The following is an 18,128-nucleotide window of genomic DNA, read 5'->3' as shown; positions in this document are numbered from 1 at the left end:
GGTATGTTTCTAGCTAAGGTGATTGAAAAATACTTTGTGTCCCCCACTTTGTTCAGAGTCGTACGACTTGCCAGGATCGGTCGAATCCTGCGTCTCATTAAAGGCGCTAAGGGAATCCGCACTCTGCTTTTTGCTTTGATGATGTCTCTTCCTGCTTTGTTCAACATTGGCCTGCTGCTGTTCCTGGTCATGTTTATCTATGCGATATTTGGCATGTCCAACTTTGCCTATGTTAAGAGGGAAGCTGGTATAGATGACATGTTCAACTTTGAAACATTTGGCAACAGCATGATCTGCTTATTTCAAATTACCACATCTGCTGGCTGGGACGGTTTGCTAGCCCCAATTCTTAACAGTGGGGAGCCAGACTGTGACCCTAACAAAACTCATCCGGGGAGCTCTGTGAAAGGTGACTGTGGCAACCCTTCTGTTGGGATTTTCTTCTTTGTCAGCTACATTATCATATCATTTCTGGTAGTGGTGAACATGTACATTGCTGTGATTTTGGAGAATTTTGGTGTGGCTACTGAAGAAAGTGCTGAGCCCTTGAGCGAGGATGATTTTGAGATGTTCTATGAGGTTTGGGAAAAATATGATCCTGATGCAACACAATTCATAGAATATAGCAAATTGTCTGATTTTGCAGCTTCTCTGGATCCTCCTCTTAATATGCCAAAACCAAACACAATTCAACTTATTGCAATGGATCTGCCCATGGTAAGCGGTGACAGAATTCACTGCCTTGACATCTTGTTTGCTTTCACAAAGCGTGTTTTGGGGGAAAGTGATGAGATGGATGCCCTCAGAGTACAGATGGAAGATCGGTTTATGGCGGCCAATCCTTCTAAAGTCTCCTATGAACCAATTACAACCACATTAAAACGAAAACAAGAGGAAGTGTCTGCTACTATCATTCAGCGTGCTTATAGACGTTATCTTTTAAGACAGTCAGTAAAGAAACTTTCATTTATGTATCGGAAAGATGGGGTTGATCTGCTTATCAAAAAAGATATGATTATTGGTAAGCTAAGTGAAAACTCACCTCCAGAGAAAACAGATATGTCTGCATCCACCACATCTCCACCTTCTTATGATAGTGTAACAAAACCAGAAAAAGAAAAATACGAAGATGACAAATCAGAAAAAGAAGATAAGGGGAAAGACAGGAAAGGAAATAAAAAGTAAAAGACAAACAAGTTGTCCATGATAAATGTTCACAAGCCTGAGAAGATGACATTTTTATCAATAGCACTCTTATTGGAGGATTATGCCAAAGTTACAAGTTTTTACATATCTACCCACCGCTACAGTCAGTGCCTGTACCAAGACAATGACCCTTCACTAGCAAACTCTCAGTCTGAACAAGGGAAACAACCTTGCAAAAGAACAGTTTTTATTATCAGCTGGCACCTGATGGACAGGAGACACAAAATTTCTACTTGGACTGTAGGAACCCTTAATGGAGTGCAAAATAACCAGTCCTAATAAGTCTGTATTTTTGTGGAATAAGTGTATCCACTGTGTACATTTCATCTATGTATGTTCTGTGTGTGTCATTTTTTTTGTGATCTCATTTGCATTAATTGACATACTGCTATTTGTAATTCTGCTGTGCTGAGGAAAAAGCCTAAATACTCTTGCAGAGGAATACATAATTATGGTATCATAATGTGAACATAGTTCTCTACAAGCCACTTCTAAAAACAGAAGACCAAGATTCCGGATTATTGAACCTCAAGATCTAGATCAAATGAACAGCAAATGATAAAAAAGAATAGAGTATAGATATAGAATTTATCAGAAAACAAAGCTCGGGAATAATTTTCACAAAAAAGAGGTTGGTAGTTTAGTCTCTTGGTTTTAATATATTCATGTTTAATATTTTTTTAGTAATTCCTAATTTATTATACGGTCCATTTCAGATACAGTGATTTAAATAAATGATTCTACACACATACTCCTGTTTCAAAAAGTGTGAAACTATGAAAAAAAAAAAAAACAAAACAAAAAACCCAAAAAACATAGTTAGTTTCAGAGTCCAAGATATCTCATCATTCCTGAGAGATCTAAACAGTTCTTTTCACAGAAAAGCTACAAATGCCAAATTGTGCCTACAGGGAATTACTGAAATAAAAAAAGTGGTAGTCTTTTTTTTTCTTTTTTTTTTTAACTGTAGACCCTATAATTTTATGAGTAGCTTCCATACTTAATTCCAAAGTCTGTTTCTGCACTTCTTATTTCACATGAATATATCCCACTTAAGGACAACAATCAAAGCTACATGTATAAATTGATAACAAAGTAACTTTTGGGACAAATACTACCTTAATGTATACCTCAGGCTTAAATTGCCATACTTTGGAAGGATGGGTCATGCCAGAGTCACAAAATACATACATCAGAGTTGTTTTTTACCCCCTATAGCACTTTAGTCAAGTTTCCACTGTATGTAATGCAATCTTCCGTAGAAAGCTGAGATGACCAAAAGGATGTACTTAAATCAGCTTTGTCCTGTGTTGTGGTTTAGATGACTTTTTTATCATCAAGGCTGACACTTTATATGTAAGTAAAATATCCTCTATTATTTAATCAATTGTTTTATGCAATGGTATCTGTTTGAACAAAGAGGCAATGACTTAAGTACTGTATTTATTGCATCACATATGTACCCTAGTAAGTCTAGCTTATAACATTTCAATAGATTATATGATATATTCTGTAATGCTCCAATTAATTGGGAAGCTTTAACTGATGCATGCTTGCTGCTATTATCCTACAGCTATTAAAGTCTAAGATGAGAAGACATGTGAGTGGTAAAAAGAAAAAAACTGTTCAACGAGACCATCATTCCTTATACCAGTAAGCAATAGTTTGCTGCTTCTATAGATTTTATTTTGTTTGAGTTTTGTAATCAGCAAATATGCAGTAAATATCCAGACTCTACAGGACAAATATATTGCTTAAAATTTGGGGCTAGAAAAAACTATTGATCTATTCTTGTTATTTTGAAAATAGTTTTATTTTATAACATTTTATACTTATTATAAGAAACCACATATATCTTCATGTTGTTAGCAATTTTTATTGCTGTCTGTCTGTGACACTTTACTATTAGGAAACCTAAGATACCGTGTGAGTTGGTAATTGCAAGTTTCTGCTAATTATATTAAACATATTTTAATAAGGAATAATTTTAAAAGAAATGGACAGTATAGTTCTTTTTCTGATGAGTAGGTAGTCTTTGTATATGAAACAAGATCGGAGGGTTTCTTTTGAAATTATAATCCTGTCTGTCAATTTTCAGGGTAATCTTAGTCATAGAAACATTGCTTTTCCCTGGTATTATTCTGACACTCTGCTTTTCTTGTTGATTCATACTGCAGTAGAAGCGCTTTAAATATAATTTATTATTCAAAATCTTTCTTCATGAGAATGAATAGTGAACTTGTGCAATAGACAGTGGAATACCTTGCATTTCTTACAAAGGTAATAGAATATAGATGGGCTCCTGCTTTTATAGAAAGTATTGGCTCATAGTGTACTGATGAACTGCATGCAGGAAGTTGTTTTTCCAAAAATAACTACATTGCTAACAACCCAAAAGAATAAAGATAACCTTTTTATGTACTTGTTCTAGTCTTTGTGTTTTTATTGTATGAAGTTTATACAGATTAACAAGTAATGGTTGGTAAAATTAAGGGGAAGCCACTTTAGCAATGAGACAATGTGTTTTCGATATCTAGATCACGTGTTGCTTTCTGACTTAGATCAATATCAGCTTGTCACCATCTAGATGAAAGATGATTATGATGCCCTAATCAGAGATGTTTTTCTAGAATTTAGAAAAGAATCCCATTCCAATACGTGGGGTTTTGGTCACATTTTTATGTCTTGATCTGAAAAAGCTCCAGTGGTGTCCTCTGGTGGCAAAGTCCAATGGAGGATGTCTCCACATTCTTGCTGAGCAATGGATCCAGCAGACACTGCTCACCCTGGGGTGGCTGGTCTAGGATCTGTCACCAAAATATCCCCGCAGGGGGATAACAGTCACTTTAATCCCATTCCCCACCAAGAAATCCATGCTTGCCAGGAGAAGGGAAAAAGACATGTTAGAGGTGTTAATGGCCACCCCACAGCTGTCTTCAGGCAACTGATGTCTTTACAGAGCCTAACAGGTATGGTCCCTGGCAAGAGATTGCTACATACAAGTGGCAGGATATGGGGCAGGGTGTGTGCAGGCGGACATGTGCATGGAGTAATTAATGCATTTTTTTCCATTCTCATTTATGTTCTGAAGAGTAGCTGCTTATACTTGAACCAATATAGCTAACAGGAAAACAACTTCAGCTGTGCTTTGAAGGCAAATGTGGATGGTTTTAGTAACTATCTGATTTGAATTAAAACTTTTTTTTTTATGTAAATCCAGAACGGTTATTGTTTTAATATCTTAGTTCTAACAATAATTGCATAAAATAATGTAAATGCTTTAAAAAATCTTGGTCATACTCTTGAATTGCTGGTTAAAGAACAAAGTTGGTTTAAGTTAGTGCTGGACAGGCAGGTAGGTAACTTAAAAATTCTGTGTGGAATAATCATGAAATGTGTATGTAATAATTTTTCTATAAATTTGGTAGTGTGCAGAAGTATATGAGGCCATTTATAAAATCATTTAACCCTAGAAAAATTCTATCATTTTTAAAGTTTTGTTTATTGAAACCATAATCCAACTGAAGTCACTCTTCATTTTTATTGACTCAAATTCTAATTTTTGGTCCTTTACAAGAATATATTTGCAGATTTCAAGTGTATCTATTTAAATAAACTTGTATCCTTTTATATTTCTTTTAAATTATTCCAATATACCTGGAAGTTATTTGCCTTTATGGAAGACACAGCTGACTTGCAGTCTTCCTCCTTAACCTGCAAGTATAATATATATTCATGTGTTAATGTTGTTATAAGACAAATGTTTCAGTGTAATAGATCAGTCATCAGTATGCAAAGCATTAAGGAAAATTCCTAGAACAGGAGGACACTGCACTCTCTTACTGTCCTAGTTGACAGAGAATGAAAAATTAATAAGAGGCTCCCTTAAAATAGTCTCAGAAATAAGTTTCTTTACTCTCTCTTACCCGCACAGGAAAGTAAGCATATTTTATTTTATGAAGGTGCCATCAACCCCTCCACCCATGCCCACTTCCCCCAAACACTAAATTAGGACATAAAGGGGTAAAAGTTCTCATTTTTAAAATTCTTGGCCTTGCTCAAACTCCATAACACTGTTTCACTCCTAAAGACAAGACTTCTGCATCCAGCATACAAAATTACTTGTAAAAATATAAAAGGGAAAGATGGCAGGAGGAAGAGATAGGAGATTGCTTGTTTGCTTTTTTTTGTAGAGGCCTGAAATATATTCTGGTGAGTGGTTGTATTATTTTTAAGTAGAAATGTATGTTGCTGAGTACCAGAAATAAATCAGATTCAGTAAAAGAGCATCTCTCTAGCTGTTAGCAGCATGGGTTTATAACAAACCATGCAGGCTGCCTGCAGGCAGTAGAGGGCACAAACACCTGCCCAGTGATCCCGGTACCACGCTGGGTGTCTTCAGCCACCAAAGTCATCAAGAAATACAATTGAGTCACAGGTGCAAGGGATAGCTTACAGCTTTCCAGAGAATTTATAGATTTTATACTTGTTTTGTTCTAGTGAACTAAGGAAGCTACAACTTGTCACGTAAAGATAGCTTTATGGGTAAAAATTTTGTGACTGCACCAGCAGTTTTTGAATTTAGGTTGTGTACCCTACAGGACATGTGGCCCTGTATCCAGAACTGACACCACATTGGTTAAGAACTGCCATGCTTATCTGAGTTTACGAAAATATAGCTAAAGGGTGTTGATTCACTGGGGAATTTCACAGATAGATTTAGCTTCACTTTTGTTAATAAGCGTTACTCATTTAATCCCATGGTGCACCTATGAAACAGCCCCAACCTTCTAAAAGAATCCATATGAAAGTATCTGTCTCATTTTCATGGCAGTCATAAATAACTTGAAGTATTATTAAAAATGCAATGTTTTTTTTGTATGTAGAAAATACTTGTGGTACTTTTTCTATGGTATATATTCAGAAAGGTTTATCTAGTTTTACAATCCATTAGGAGAAATAATCTGAAAAATCTGCAATGTAGGAATATATTTAATGGCTCACCAACATCTGCATTAGCAACATCATTTTCAGTGGAGGATGGTTCCCATCTCTCATTCTCTGAGCAGAACGAGGTTGTGGCTCTGATACAGCATGCAGTCTGTTACTTAGCATATTTTATTTTTCCTTGCTGATCAGTGGGAGCTGTTGCACAGTGAAACAGACATATCATAGTGCTTGCCTAAAAAAAAAAAAAAAAAAAAAAACCAACAAACAATACTGCAGTGTAACCCAAGCAAAGTCAACTGCGGCACATTCTCATCCCTCTGGAGAGGGAAAATGGCATGCTGAAGCACACATGGTCTCTGCTGCAAGAAAAGCTTTTGATGAAAATAAAGAATGACACTTCGTAGACAATTTATAACAATCGAAACTAGCAGTGCTAGATATGCTCTGTGCTTGTATTTTCTGTTGTCTTAAAAGCATGCTACTTTAACAACAATCTTGATAATAATCTTTGTAGAATCTGACAGCTGATTAAAAAACCCCACAATATGTTTTTCAGAAAATGTATACTTGAAACAGAATGTAATAAGCTGTTTTCATTTTCAAAGTAATATCCATAGCATTCATGTTCAGAAATGGTTACAGAATTACATGCTGTATTGCTATTATGCGTTATTGCTTTATAAAAATGTCATGCTTGCAGATACCATAGCAACCACTGCCATGTGGTACTTTTTGATTGCCAGAGTATACAGTAGCTTTATGACCATATTCTGCATCAATACTTGCATTAATATCTGTATATAATGTAAAGTAAACGCTGCATCTGCATCCACCACATAAGGCAAACTGGTCTCTGCCAGCAATGATCATGTTCATGGTCTCAGGCAGGCAAAAAGTTAAAATGCTCTCTCCAGTAATAGAATCCCTGCAAGCTTTCTCCTGTCTTAACTTCTTGATAGCCATCAAATGTGATGTATAAAGGTTCATGCAGCATTGCTGCAATTGCTAGTATATTTATTTATATAGATGGAAAGCAGTTGCTCATGCTCTAACTGTATAGGATTGGAAATTGGATGTGATTTATGTGATGATGAATAGGTAGGCATTAAAAAAAAAAAAAAGGGAGGCTCCTGATATCCTCTCTCTGGAGCTGCATGTACATCCAAGAAAAACTATTTTGGGAGTGATGCTCAAGAGCACTGTGAACTCACCAGCTTTACTGCTCTTGCTTTGTCATTTATTTGAAAAGCATTTACTTGAAATATCATTTATCTGCTATGTTGCAACAATCTTTTAGAATTTTGTTAGTTTTGTATGAAAATTAACAAGGAAATGAGAATGTGTTGAAAGGATAGTAATCAATGGCAGATACGGAGAAAGCATAATCAAATGTTAACATGATTTTTCTACTTGTATTTTAGGATTAAAACCTTTATTTCACAATTGAAATCTACCCCATATAAACAGAGCTTCAAACACAGGAAATTTCAAAAGGTACATAGAAGAACTGATGACAGGAAAGGAAATTACAGTGCAGATATTACTGAAAGGTTATTAATATAAAATCTTTTGCAGAAGTTAATTGGAAGTTGATGCACTGAGAGACTAAGAGATTGTACCAAAGAACACGGCAGTGAGAAAAATCTACAGCAGAATATGATTAGAAATGGTTGTCTTAGCACAAGTAAATCTGTTTTGCTTCTGTGGTCAGAGAGAAAACTTCATACTAAAGCCTAGGACCAAAAAGTACATTACACCTCTGTTAATATCCAAAATGGATCTACATATATGTACCCTACTTATTCATGTCTATTATTATCTAAATGTCTTTAATCATTTTAGAGTGTAAAAATCTCCACAGTTTTCTTAAAAAGAGGAAAAGGTGTAATAGGAGGGCATGTAGGTTCAACTTTTTGATATTACTTGGTACCTACTCATACTCCAGCTTCTCTTTCCCTGTTCTACTATCAGTTCATTTCCATGATGTGAAGATTTCATATGACAATTCAGACTGAAGTTGTCTGAACGAGCTCCTTTTAAAAATTCACAATGAAGAAAAATAAAGTATTTCTTCTTCACTGAAGGACAAGGAAAGGTTGAGTTTATAGGCCTTCCTAGCCTTGTCAATAAGATACTGTCTAAAAAATTCTCTCTTATGCAATTTCTTAGATTTTAAAAATTTCAGGACTGTTAAGTGAAAGGAACTGAATCTGAAAGATTTCCTCAATATTTCCCCATATAGAGAATGGGGGGAAAAAAAAAAAAAACAAACAAACAAAAAAAACCAAAAACAAAAACAAAAAAAAAACCCACAAAAAAAACCAAAAACAAACCACAACCAAAAATCGAAAAACATTCTTCAGAGCTATGTTTAATCTACAAGCTCTGACTCCATTTTCAGCATTGTTCTTATGAAAGTATATTTGTGAAAGTTTTAAGAAAGAACAGGTAAGTAGTGTCCATAGTATGCCATGTTAGCAGCAGTGACCATATGTTTACAATTATACCTAAAAAAGAAAACAGATTTCTCAGTATATCCACTTCAGACATTAGACCCAGATTGAAAACTTCTGAAAAAAATGGGTCTTCTATGACAACATTCCTTAGAATTTAAATCAAACATATACCCATTTAACTGGTTTCCAGTTATGTATTTCCTAAAAGATTTATCTCTTCTAGCTCTCTAGTCTAAATAAATTACTTTTAGCCTTTACCTTATAGTGAAAGGGTTGCTTCCTTATAGCTTTGTCTAAGGAAATGTACAAGACATGCCTTCAAAATTAAAACATTGGTAAATGATGCTCATTTTCCCAAGAGGAATTTGCCAAAAGTAAATTGTGAAGGGAGAAGACTTTAAAGAATGAATTTAAGAGGTTCTCATTAGATGTGTATCTAAGACCCAAGTCTCTGAAATGCTATTTATATATAAAAGTGTAATAATAATAATATCGTACTGTATAACCCCTGGGGCTTGAGGCAGTGGAAGGAAGGAATGCATGTAGAGGTATGGACAGGAAGGCTTTCAGAGTCCAATAATGAATATAAATGTCTCTCTATTTACAGAAAGTTAATCTCAGAAACCTTTTTTGTGGCATATTTTTTTTTGCACCTAAGGTTAAACATATCACTATAATTCACTTGTTTAATATTATGTGTAATGATTAATATTACCAGTATATTACTTTTTCTGTTCATAGTTGGAATTGTTAGAATACAACAGTTGGCATATTGGAAAAGCAAGCTATTGGAAATAGCATAATTTTAGTGACATAGAACAAGCATTAATAATATTTAGTGGATCTTTCTATATCAGAAGAATGTAAATAAGCCCTTCTAACTGCTATCAAGTCCATTGGCAATTAGTCCAGAATAAATTAGCCTACAACTGGGCTACCAAGGTTAGATTGTCATGTCATTGACATGATAACCTAGATTAATTAACAAAAATACTATGCCTATTCAGTAAGTAACTAATAGAAATTTAAAAATAAATTTAATTGACAACTTCCAAATTCTGGGAGAATTTATTGGTTTTAGTTTACCAACATTACTGTAAAACAAAAAAATAGCCCCAATTTAAAGTTTTTCTTGTATTAATACTTCCTGTTCTTGTATATATATAATGTGGATTTCTGCAAGATAATAAATCATTAAAATCCATAGGTTTGCTGCATAAAATATAACATCTCTAATAGCTTGATTTCAGTGTACTTTCTTAATTTATTGTCAATTCTCTGCCAATAAAAGTGGAGAAATGAAAGCAATTGCTTCAAGTACATGACCCATCTTTCCAAGGCAGTATTTTAAAACTGTCTCTTACTAAAATAAATAAACAGTTAAGGTGTACAGAAGATGTACTGTGCTTTTTAGAATATCTACAGTCATCACTGTTAGTCTTTCAACAACCAATGATTGATACTCTTTCAAAAGTAAGATTTCTTATCTAAGGGATTTCAATTTTTTAATTGATGGCTCTTTTCAAAATCTTTATCAGTAACTTTTCAGAGGATAAAATTATGTGCCACACACTGGAAAGAGGTGTTTATTGCTTTTAGATATTGTTCTAATTTTGCTAATATTTGTTTTCATAATGTTTCTTTAATATTAAAGTATGTCAGCTTGCACCAACAGTTGATTTTGACACTGTTCTGTCCATGATGGTAAAGACTAAGAAAATCTGTGTGTTGTCATCACATTAGTTAGATACCAGATAATGCATACAGCCTAGTTCTACCGGCTTGCTTAGTTTCCTGACTTTTACCTTTTCTCATTGACAGTTATTTCATATGTACTGGAAATGTCTGAATGTTTACTAAAGACTGCCCTGAAGCCTGGGAAGCCAGGTCAAAGGTTTGCTTAGTTAGGGAACTTATAAACAGCAACTATATTGAGATATTTTTGAGGACCTGATGTCTGTATATTCATAGAAAACCTAGAGAAAGAATATGTAAAAACTTATTTTTTTGCTAAAAAGGAAAAAAAGTAAAAACTGGAAAAATGTTAAAATACAATCTGCTGACTTGTCATTTCTCTCCCTTATCTCAGAGTAGTAGAATTTTTCAGAGGACAACCACTTGATTAAAGCCCAGGAAAAATGGAGATGCATGAACACAAGAGAATACTAAAACTTCTCGTGAGATTCAGGTATACTCATATAATAAAGTTTAAAAGTTAAGAATTCAGAATTTCATACTAGCTTTTATGAAAGTGCTTTATCTATAAAGGCAAGGGCAGCAGATGTGCAAAGGTGGTGTAAGGTTCAAAAGACTAATAAAGGAAATATTTTTAAAGTATTTTAACTCCTGAAACAAAAACCCAAAAGCAGCCATCAGAGTCCTGTGTAAGAATTTAATCTAAAGTGTGTCGTTCTCAGTATGAATATTCTCAGAGACTTCTACTATAAATTTCTATTTGTTTATGTGAGTTCTATTTGAAATGCATGTCCCTTTAGTTGAACAAGGAATTCAAACAAGGAATAGCACTTTTTGTTCAAATGCTCAATGAGTGGTCTGGTTTTGGAGAAAGTGGGAATTGGTATACCATAGGTTGCTGCATCTTGAATCCTATTTCAGATGCCCAAATTCTTTCTTAGTCCCCAGGTTTTGGTTTTAGGATATCAAGTCCAGTGAAAAGATATAGTAGGAGGCCAACTGTACTTAAACCAAGCAATGGATTAAATTATTTAATGTAAGTTCTCTATCTTCCTCAATTCTGATACTACTCCTCTCCATAGGTAAAGAGTTACTGAATTTCTTATATGCGTGTCCAACAGTTGAGAAAATTAACAATTTCAGAATTCATGTGGCACCCATTTGATACAAAGGGGTCAATACCTTTACCTTTAATGCCACATCTAAGAGCCTACACCTCTTTCTCTAGACATAGGTTCTTTTCCCTTTTGACTTAAATGCAGCTCTAGCAGAATATAATGCAGTCTCCATATCTTTTCCTTCTCCTCCCTGCTCTATTCCCAGTCTGGAAGAGAGAAGAGTTGCCTTTCAAGCAGAAAGACCAGAAATCAATTTATTGGAGCAGATGGCTCAAACAGTGGAGCTGAAGAATAATTGGATCAACTGTAGCAATTATTTCACATATGACAGCACCAGCAAATGGTGGTAGGTAACCTCATTAGCAAAAAGACTTCAGCAGCAATTAGAATAAATGTTAAAGAGTGAAGAAAGAAGGCATTGTTATTTACAAAAATAAATTAGAGACAAGATGTGATCTTTTAGTTTTTATAGGTAATTGCATCCCACAGAAAACTATAGCTTTGTGTATGTATTCTTCAAAAAGCAGGTGGACAGTACTCAGCCCTCCCTCATGGGGGTAGAAGACACTCTAGAAGTGATTTTTAAAAACTTCGAAATGTGACAAAAATACTACCTTAAAACATCATGTTTAACTGTAAGCAGAAGCAGATAATAGTTCATACTTAGAGACTGATAACCAACTTCCTGCTTGTACTTATTCTTTTCATATAGATAAATTGGTTCTATGTTTTTAAAACATGTCCCATCTGATGAAAGCAATAAGGTCTTTTTGGTTTATTCATAACCTTGTGAGAGTTATTTAGGTTTTACTTCATTTTCTTAACAGTTTCAAGAGTATAGTTAATTGTCAGGGCAATTTCAGCTACGAACTTCTCTAACACTTTAAAAGTTTTCTAATGGTGCCTAATGACTTTCCTAAAATCTTGCTAATATATACAGCACCAAGTATATTTTAAAAAGAAAGAAAGAGAGAAAGAGAGAAAGAGTGAGAGTAGAATCTGGCAAAGCCTAATCTAAATTTCTAGTCTTTCTGGGCACAGCTGAGATACTGGTCTAGAAAACCTTTGTTGGATATTGCCGACTGCTGGTCATTCCAGTGGTGAGAAACCTGGAAGAACCTTTCATGCAAAAGCTACCAAATGGACTACCAAACTAATCTAAAGTTTAGATGATTCCCTGGATGACCAATCTATTGCTTTCTGATTCTTCCCAGCCTGTTCATTGCAGATTCACTGGGTAAGTCATGGTAGTTATCAAGCAGGTAGAAAATTCTGTCTTTCAGCACACCACAAACAAGAGCACAGCAACTTAACCCTTCCATACGTCTGTTTGTGAAAGCACAACAGGTAACAAGCTATTGTCCATCCTGCACACTGTAGTGAAAGCCCTGAGTGCAGAACTGGCAAACTTTGTTGTGGATGAAGGAGGGTTTCTCTATCACAGTTTTCTGCTCTTTCCTGTTCACCAGGATGTGAGGTGAGGGAAATAAGGGAAGAGATGGAAAGGAAGAGGAGAAACAACTCACTTCAGAATGCTTACAAGGAGGTGGGCAGAGTAGGGATCAACACAAAGGAAGGGAACAAAATTAAGCTGCTCAGTAACTTCTATTCCATATTGTCAAAGACCGAATTAGCTGAACTGGTTTATGACAAGTATTATAGGCAATCCACTGTTTAATTTAGCATTAAGAAAAATGATGTCATAAAATCCACTGATGTCAAGAAGTCCACTGAAAATATGAACATTTTTCAGCTTGATTTTAGTGTGGGAATTTTTTAGGATAAGAGGTTTTGAGCAATTGCACAGCTTGCTTTGTATTTAAAAAGCATGCATGCTCAAGAATTTCTGGCTGCATCTGATCAGTTTATGTAGTAAGGGATTACTGCAAATTTGTCTAATTACTGTCAATTACACTGACACACTGTGATTAATTATTACTATCACAGATAGTGCAATGTATTTCAGTTAGCATTCCATATCACTACCCTTTCCTAATCTTAGTTGTTGGCTAGGAGAGGAGATGGGTCACTTCTTTCGTTTTATCAGTGCTGTCCACTAATCCTTTTAGAAACTCCAGAATTGTTCTGGCCTTTCAAAGCAGATCAAAAACATGAGGACATTTGTGTTCCAATACAACTGAAGAATATTATAAGTGGCTTAGAAATCTGCTAGGATACACTATTAATTTAGCAGTTCCATCACAACGCAGTTGTGAAAGGCATTCTGGGAGAGCCTTGTCAAAGTGTTTTTGAAAATAATTTGTTACAGTACTGGTAGGTACTTTTAATATTCAGGGTTTATATAAGAAAATTATTAACACAGCTGCTAGACAGTGAATGGAACACAGAGAAGTTAGGATTAAATCTTACCAAATAAGTGAATTTTTCTGAAGTTGACTGATTTAGGAAGAAAATGCCATTCTTTGCATATTATCAATGAAACATTATTCTGTTATTTTACAGACTTACATGAATTTTTTTCCAGTATTCCATTTTCCTTCCTTGAAATGTAATGCACTAATCTTGAATCTTCTGATTCAGTGAGAATATAGTATGAGTAATACTAACAGCCATAACTTTTATAATGCTGGTTATCATACAGTCATAATTCCATTTAAGTGGGTATATTTTACGTGTCTGTGGCTTTCTCTTTCCCTCCTTAAAATCCTTGAGAACTGTGGTGGGTAAGATCTGGTGCTGATGTCTCACTGTGATTTTTGTTTCAGTAGCAATTCTGACAGCTGACATCTCTGAAACTGTCTCATCCTTACTACTTGTCAAGTAGGAGGTCTAAATTAGGCCATAGTTTCACAAACATATTTAACTGCCATAAGATGGCAACGTAAGTGAAAGAAGAAGCCCTGTCCTTCACTTTCCCCTAGGTTAGCACAACCATTTGTGTTGCCCTACAACAGACTAGATTGGAAGATTGGAGAACTAAAAACTCAGTGAGAACAGCAACAAAAAAAAATTACCTTTAACCTAGATAATTTTCCTATTCAATTTGTTATATGGCCATACAAATGCTTGTGGTAGACGGAAAGGAGGTGGACAACAGCGAGCAATGCCCTTTTGTACTAATTTGGTATTTGTGAAACTATGGCTTTGGATATCTCTTGGTGATTCTTCAAGATAAAGCCCTGATGTTTTCCTTCTCTCCTAGAAGATAAATAAAATTACAAAGTAAACAAGAAATCATCTATATTATGAGAATTAAAAATCAGGATTCAAACCCAGTGGTATCCTATGTTGAAATGGCAGTGTAGGTCAAACCCAGACCTGTGTGTGTTCAGTTTACAATACTCTATACCGCTGACATAGTCTGTTCTTAAAAACAATAAATTTGTTCACTAAAATTGGTAGCTTTTCATTTTTGTAATATGGATGAAAATTCCATTTTTATTTACATTGAATTTTACTTTGTGCATTAAATTCATTTTGCCAAAATAGGAATTTTGCATATCAACAAAGATAATATTCATCAAAATTCTCAGAATGATATTTGGTTTGAAATTGGTATATGATTAATTTATTTTGAGCTCTTTTATTTAAAATGGTACAGAGTTGCCATTTAAATCCACTAGGAGAAACTCAATGGGCTCCAGAAGGTTCTGCCTCTTAAAGCAGTGAGGGGCTGCTTACCAGCAGGATTTTGCTAAAATGTGAAGCAGCAGCTCCCACTGAGTCCACAGCTCAGCAGAATCCAGAAGTTAGGTATCACTATTCAACCTTTCTCACCATCCTCTGATGATCCTGTGATTCCCAGGAGCCCGAATGCTGCACAGTGCTCAAAATCCAGCCCCATGCTATCTTTGCCTCTATGCAAATACTTTCTGACTTATAGATTAAGCATCACCTATTTTTCTGAATTATTCTCTCTACCATAATTTCTAAGTTATAAACTGATGCTCATTAAAAAAGGAAAGAAAACCAGCAACAACATCAACAACAAAAAAACAGTCAAAAGAAACTGAAAAACAAAACCAAAAACAATCCACAAAATAACCAAGCAAATAAAAACCCAGGATATTTATGGAAACTCAGAAACCCTACACCAATGTATCAGAACTTTCATGCTTTATGACTAATGAAAAACTGGTCTGTGGACACCTAATATTTCAAGTTTCAGTTTATTATTGAACCTTCTGTTCTGTTAGGATGATTATTATCTGGTACTGTATTGCTATAAACTATGTCAGCAGTATAGATATGTCCCCTCATAGCAACTCTTTATGTCCTCTTTAAGTTTAATCACAGTAATTAAAATATACTCAAGAGTAGCTTTTGCTTACATAGCTTTATTTTCCATGCCTTCTGCTGCAGCTAGTTTTATAGCCTCAAATTCATGATGCAAAATTTTTTAATTGTATCTTTCAATCATTTTACTTTCAGTACAGGAATTACGTTCTTCAAAGTTTTGTCTAGCCAGAAAACTGCTTTCTTGTTCTCTCAGCATGTTAGTCACAGTAATCCTTATATTTGCCACCTCCAGACTGCTGCATGTGTAGGTTTTGATTTATCAGCCAGTCATTTCGTCTACCCATAAGAGAAATACAAGATGTGTACCAAATAAACTTCACTTACTTCTGAGTGATGATTTTTAAACCTAGATCATTTATGCCCTTCTTGGGAGTTACGTCTCCTTACGCAATCTTGCCACAAATAATTAGACAGAAATATAACTACAATCCAGTCCATAAATAACATACAGTGCGACCTCTTAAAATGTGCTCATTCTGGTTATTCCAGTTTCCAAAACCAGTGTTTTTTGACAATGAATATTTAGAAAAGTGTAGAGGTAGATAAAACCAACACTGGCTACTTCCATTATAGAAGAAGAGGACTTTACTCCAGTCCCAAGCAGAGGAATTTTATCTATTACTCAGTTGTAGTATGTACGACTCTTTTTGTCTGACATGAAAAGGTACCTTGGCAGGGGGACAGTGAGATGGCAGCAGGGTGGGTGGGTTAAGGCAGAGGCAGTGACCTAGTGAGGTAGCTGGAGAACTCATTATTACATCTCAGCTAAAAAATGTCTGGGAGCAACTACCATAGACAACTGATGTGATAAATTTTGTATGTGGTAGTTGTATAAAATGCAGGGTCAGGATAAGATGTCATCTGTTAAGTGAATATGCTTTCACTTTCAAGTTGACTTTCATCTTTTGGTTTTGTCTCCCTGTATTATTTATTCCATGAAGATCTGTGAATTTTTAGACTCATGTTAAAAAAAAAAAAAAAAAGTGTTAGATCAAGTTTCTTTCTGGATTTTGTGCATGCATAAGAAATGATTAGTGAAGAATGCATAGAATCTGGGGATTAATATTATTTCCTCTTCAGTATTTGCATAATTTAGAAGTGTGTCGTGCATAACTATCTTTGCTATAGCCATGTTTTCCAGGAATCAGAAGAGATTTTTTTAAGGAGTTTTTATTCAACTAAAGATAAGTCTTTGAATTCCAGAGATCTTTTTATGAAGCAATATGTCTCCATGACTTTTTTATAAAATAGTCTGTGTATACATTTGTTACCATCCAGTTGATTTTTTATTAATATTTTTAAAAATTTCATTTCTACACTAATTGTTCTTCAGGTATTTAGAGTTAAAATTAGGGATTTGTATTTTTTTAACCACTTCTTAATGTCAGACAGGACAGATAATAAGTTTAAGACATAATATCCCATGAGGTGTTTCTCTTTTTAGTATCTTGCCACCCCACCACTGATGTTTTTTTATTATTTATGGCTCCTCAACCTACCATCTTGAGTTGTGACATCAGGAAAAAGATTGCACCTAAGCTGAATGCAAGGATTCCCAGATGGTAATTTTTTTAAGTCAACCTGATAGTTATCTCACTTTTGTGAGAAATTCTCCCTCCCTCAACATTCTTATTGATCATTAAATTTAAGAAATGCAGCTTTTAGAAATAATAAACCTTTTGATAAAGAAAATGCATAAATTCGCTTCTCTGAATAACCGTTGTTGCTGATATTAACATATAAGCCATGCATCTGAAAATAATTTATTAACCTAATTCATACATATATCTAGTAATTACATATGCCTTTTAAACTAATAAGAGAATAAAAATATATTTTCTTAGCTTTAATAGATTTAATCAAAGCAGTAGTAACCTATGAATTAATAGAATCATCCTCCCTCATCTTTGGGCTCTCTGTCAAGGTTCCTGAGTATGGCAAAAAAATTAGAGGGAAGACTTTAAAATTAGACCTTACCTGTCTCTCCACAAGTGCTAATAAAATGGAAAAAAATAACTCACTTGGATGCCATGCTCAGTAAATGTACCAAGATTCCTGGGGCTAAAATGGAGAGAGACTGGATTAATTCTGGAGCATGCTTGCTAAGCAGGGGGTTAAATTTCTGAAGCAGGCAGCCAACATGCTTTGCAGCAGTTTGCAGGTGTTAGGACAGCAGCATTTTGCAGTTTGTGCTCTCAGAAATCCACTGATTTTGCTGATGCCTTTTAGGAGAATATTGAGAAATTCAGTAAACTCCTGGTTCCTTAGAAGCTTATGAGTATAAATTAACACTATGAAGTCCAGAAGTATGAACTGGCTAAAATGATGTCTTCTTCACTCTGCAGATTCAGGAAAGTGTCTGTTATTGAAACAAATAATAAAAAACCTGCTAGCACTATTGACTATATTTATAGGAACAGAGATTGATAATAAGTCTTTAGCT

The 18,128-nt window shown here is 34.7% G+C and overlaps 1 protein-coding gene and 1 long non-coding RNA gene across 2 annotated transcripts in view; one reads left to right on the top strand and one right to left on the bottom strand.

Annotated features, from left to right (window-relative positions):
- The window catches only part of LOC104365944 (sodium channel protein type 2 subunit alpha), a 74,208-nt gene extending 70,581 nt beyond the window's left edge, over positions 1-3,627 (top strand). The window contains exon 27 of the mRNA XM_042784350.1: positions 2-3,627. Within this exon, the coding sequence (XP_042640284.1) occupies positions 2-1,185 (1,184 nt within the window). The 3' untranslated portion in view covers positions 1,186-3,627. The remainder of the gene's footprint in view (position 1) is intronic.
- A 1,236-nt stretch (positions 3,628-4,863) lies between these two features.
- LOC116965306 overlaps positions 4,864-18,128 on the bottom strand; it is a 40,950-nt gene continuing 27,685 nt past the window's right edge. The window contains exons 3-4 of the long non-coding RNA XR_004409267.1: positions 6,211-6,388; positions 4,864-4,920 (exon numbers count right to left, since the gene is read on the bottom strand). This is a non-coding gene — a long non-coding RNA (uncharacterized LOC116965306). The remainder of the gene's footprint in view (positions 4,921-6,210; positions 6,389-18,128) is intronic.

The sequence above is a fragment of the Tyto alba genome, unplaced genomic scaffold (genome assembly GCF_018691265.1).
Source record: "Tyto alba isolate M040663 unplaced genomic scaffold, T.alba_DEE_v4.0 Super-Scaffold_7, whole genome shotgun sequence".
NCBI lineage: Eukaryota > Metazoa > Chordata > Aves > Strigiformes > Tytonidae > Tyto > Tyto alba.
This window is presented reverse-complemented; position numbering and strand designations above follow the sequence as displayed.